Source organism: Buceros rhinoceros, unplaced genomic scaffold, assembly GCF_000710305.1.
Source record: "Buceros rhinoceros silvestris isolate BGI_N320 unplaced genomic scaffold, ASM71030v1 scaffold33673, whole genome shotgun sequence".
NCBI lineage: Eukaryota > Metazoa > Chordata > Aves > Bucerotiformes > Bucerotidae > Buceros > Buceros rhinoceros.
The window spans coordinates 36,957-39,459 of NW_010403619.1; the positions used below are offsets into that span (position 1 = coordinate 36,957).

The following is a 2,503-nucleotide window of genomic DNA, read 5'->3' on the forward strand; positions in this document are numbered from 1 at the left end:
GTGGCGATCGGGCACAGAGCCCGCCCGGCTGCGGTTGCAGGTGGCAGGAAAGCAGGGCTGTAGGGTTTTTTTACCATTTATTGCTCTTGGAGACCTGAGGACGGGGCCAGCACATTGTTGAGGCCATGGCTAAGCCATGTCTCTTTGCTCCGTGGGGTTCAGTGCCCAGGAGTGGAGGAGAAATGGGAGGAGAAAACGTTTTGGGGGTGATTTGTGGGCCCTGTGTGAACATCTCTGTGCAGTTCCCTTCTGCATCCCCATGGAGACGCAGCAGCTAAACCCAGTTCCTGTCCCCTTCCAAACCCTCTTGTCTGGTGCAGGGACGTCCATAAAAACTTGCCACAGATCCCACCCTCAGCTGGGGAAACTCGTGCCCTCAGGAGAAAGGGGGTTTCTGGGGTTTCTTGGGTGGCCACCCAAGTCCAGCATGGACTCGGGGCTGCGGGGTTTCATCCTGGCTCTCATGCTGCCTTCGAGGGAGGACGGGGCAAGCTCAGCCCACCCATCGTTGCAGCGGAAATCTTGGCTTCGAGGGGCGTGAGGGCTTTCAGGGCGAGGGACCAGCCTGGTCTTCATTTCGAAACCACAACAAACCATGCAGAGCAAAGCTCTGTGTCCCAGCTGGCCGGCAGGAGCGCAGCGGGCAGGGACACGTACCCAACACATGGCCCGAACAACCCATTTCAGAAGAAAAGGAAATGGGACTGGAGGGGAGAGTTTCCCAGCAGAGATGTTAGTGCTGGAGGTGACCAGGGCAGCACGGAGCTGGAGGAGGCTCTGGGGTAGGGTGGGGAGCCCATGGCTCAGCCCCCAGGTCCCCACCGGGCTGCTCTTCAGGACAGGGAGGTCCACAGCAGGGTGGACCTGGCTCGGGGCAAAGCTCAGACCTCAGAACTGAACCTTCTCTCTTCTTCTAGGGCGGTTGGTTTGCAGCTGCCCTGTCATGCTGGGTGGTGGTGCAGCCCCCACCTCCGTGCCAGCTTCCCCGTGGTGGGGTTTGGCAAATAGTTATCACTCTGGTCGCTGAAGCGGTGCGGTAAACAGGGCTGGTGCTTCCTGCCCAGCTGCAGCAAGAGGAACCAAGGCACAGGGGCACTGGAGCTGCAGGCAGGGGCACCCATGGGTGGGGGGAAGTCTCCACGTCACCTGCGCTGTCCCACAGCTCCATCCAGCCCTTGTCCCAGGCAGCTGCACCATCCTAGGGTCTGAGAACCCTCCCCATCCATCTCAGGGCTACAAGCCCAGGGAAGGCCCAGCAGGGAAAGTGATTCTGGGTGATTTAGAAAGTGGAAAGTGCGAAGAAAGAGGTGTGACTCCATCCGGACCCTTTGCGAGAGGCACCAGCTTCAGGGGGTATTAATAGCGAAGGCAGGTTTCGCTGGGGTGTCAACCAGAGAGCAACTGAGAAGGTTCAGGAGCTGGGATGGAAATAGAAGAACTTGTACCCAAATCTGCACTGCCTCATCTCCCCTGAGCGGGGCTCTGCGTGACGCTCCCAACACCCCACCCCATATGGAGTGGGCATGAAGGACCCACAGTATGGGCCATCCTACGTGGGACATCCAGCATAGGCTTGTCCTACATGAGCTCTTGGCCACCATCTCAGGGCCCTTCTCTTGTCTTGCAGGTGGGATGTCAGCAGAGAACAGCAGCACCAGGAACATCACAGGTAACCCCTCAGGGGCTGCTTCCCTGCCTGTGTCCCCAGGGTCCCTCCCACTCTCACTGGCTGTGCCACAGAAGTGTGGGTCCCCTCCCATCGCCCCCGGAGCCCTCTCCATCACACAGGCAGTTCCCAGGCTGTGACCTCCTCCACGGCGTTTCCCCAGCCCCGCACTTGCTCTCCCTCGGCAAATCCGGATTCGTTTTGTCTCTCTGGAGCACACACGCGTTTTTCCTCTGCGTTTGCAGAGCACATCACAGGAACAACCCGTGCCTTGGGACCAGGCAGCGGGCTCACGCACATGGAGCTTGTCCCGTTCCCACCCACGGAGTATTAAATGGGAACCCAAACGAGCCCTCAAACCCACCAGCTCTGGGACCAAAACACGGGCAAAACCACCAAACTCAGCAAAATGCACCAAATGTGGAAGCGCAGGACAAGCCAGCTGGGGGGTGGGTCTGTCCTAACAGGGGCTCCATGGACGTGCCAGCAGGGGCCAGGATTTTGGAGCTGGGGCTGATGAGATGTACTTAGAGAGGGGAGGGAGCGGCATCCGAGTGAAGCCATTCCCACAGGAGCTTCCATTAAAAACACGTTTTCCCCAATGATTTCCACCCCCAGATGCCAACGCCACCTCACCAGATCAGAGCTGACTGACTGCTCAAGAGCGGCGTTATCCCCCAAAATGGAAAACTCCTCATTTGGGAGATGCTGGGGGGGTCTCCTGGGAGCAGCTCTTTTTTTCTGGTGCTCCGTGGGTGCTGGGTCCTTACTCGCCATGACCACCCTTATCCCCTGGCAGGCGGCGCGAGATCCCCCGTGCAAAAAAGACTCCCCTAC

At 58.9% G+C, this 2,503-nt stretch overlaps 1 protein-coding gene across 1 annotated transcript in view; it reads left to right on the plus strand.

Moving 5' to 3' along the window:
* Positions 1–2,503, plus strand: part of CD79B (CD79b molecule, immunoglobulin-associated beta) — a gene marked incomplete at its 3' end in the record, with an annotated part of 3,980 nt that overhangs the window by 499 nt on the left and 978 nt on the right. The window contains exon 2 of the mRNA XM_010133081.1: positions 1,628–1,669. Coding sequence (XP_010131383.1) covers positions 1,628–1,669 — 42 coding nt within the window. The remainder of the gene's footprint in view (positions 1–1,627; positions 1,670–2,503) is intronic.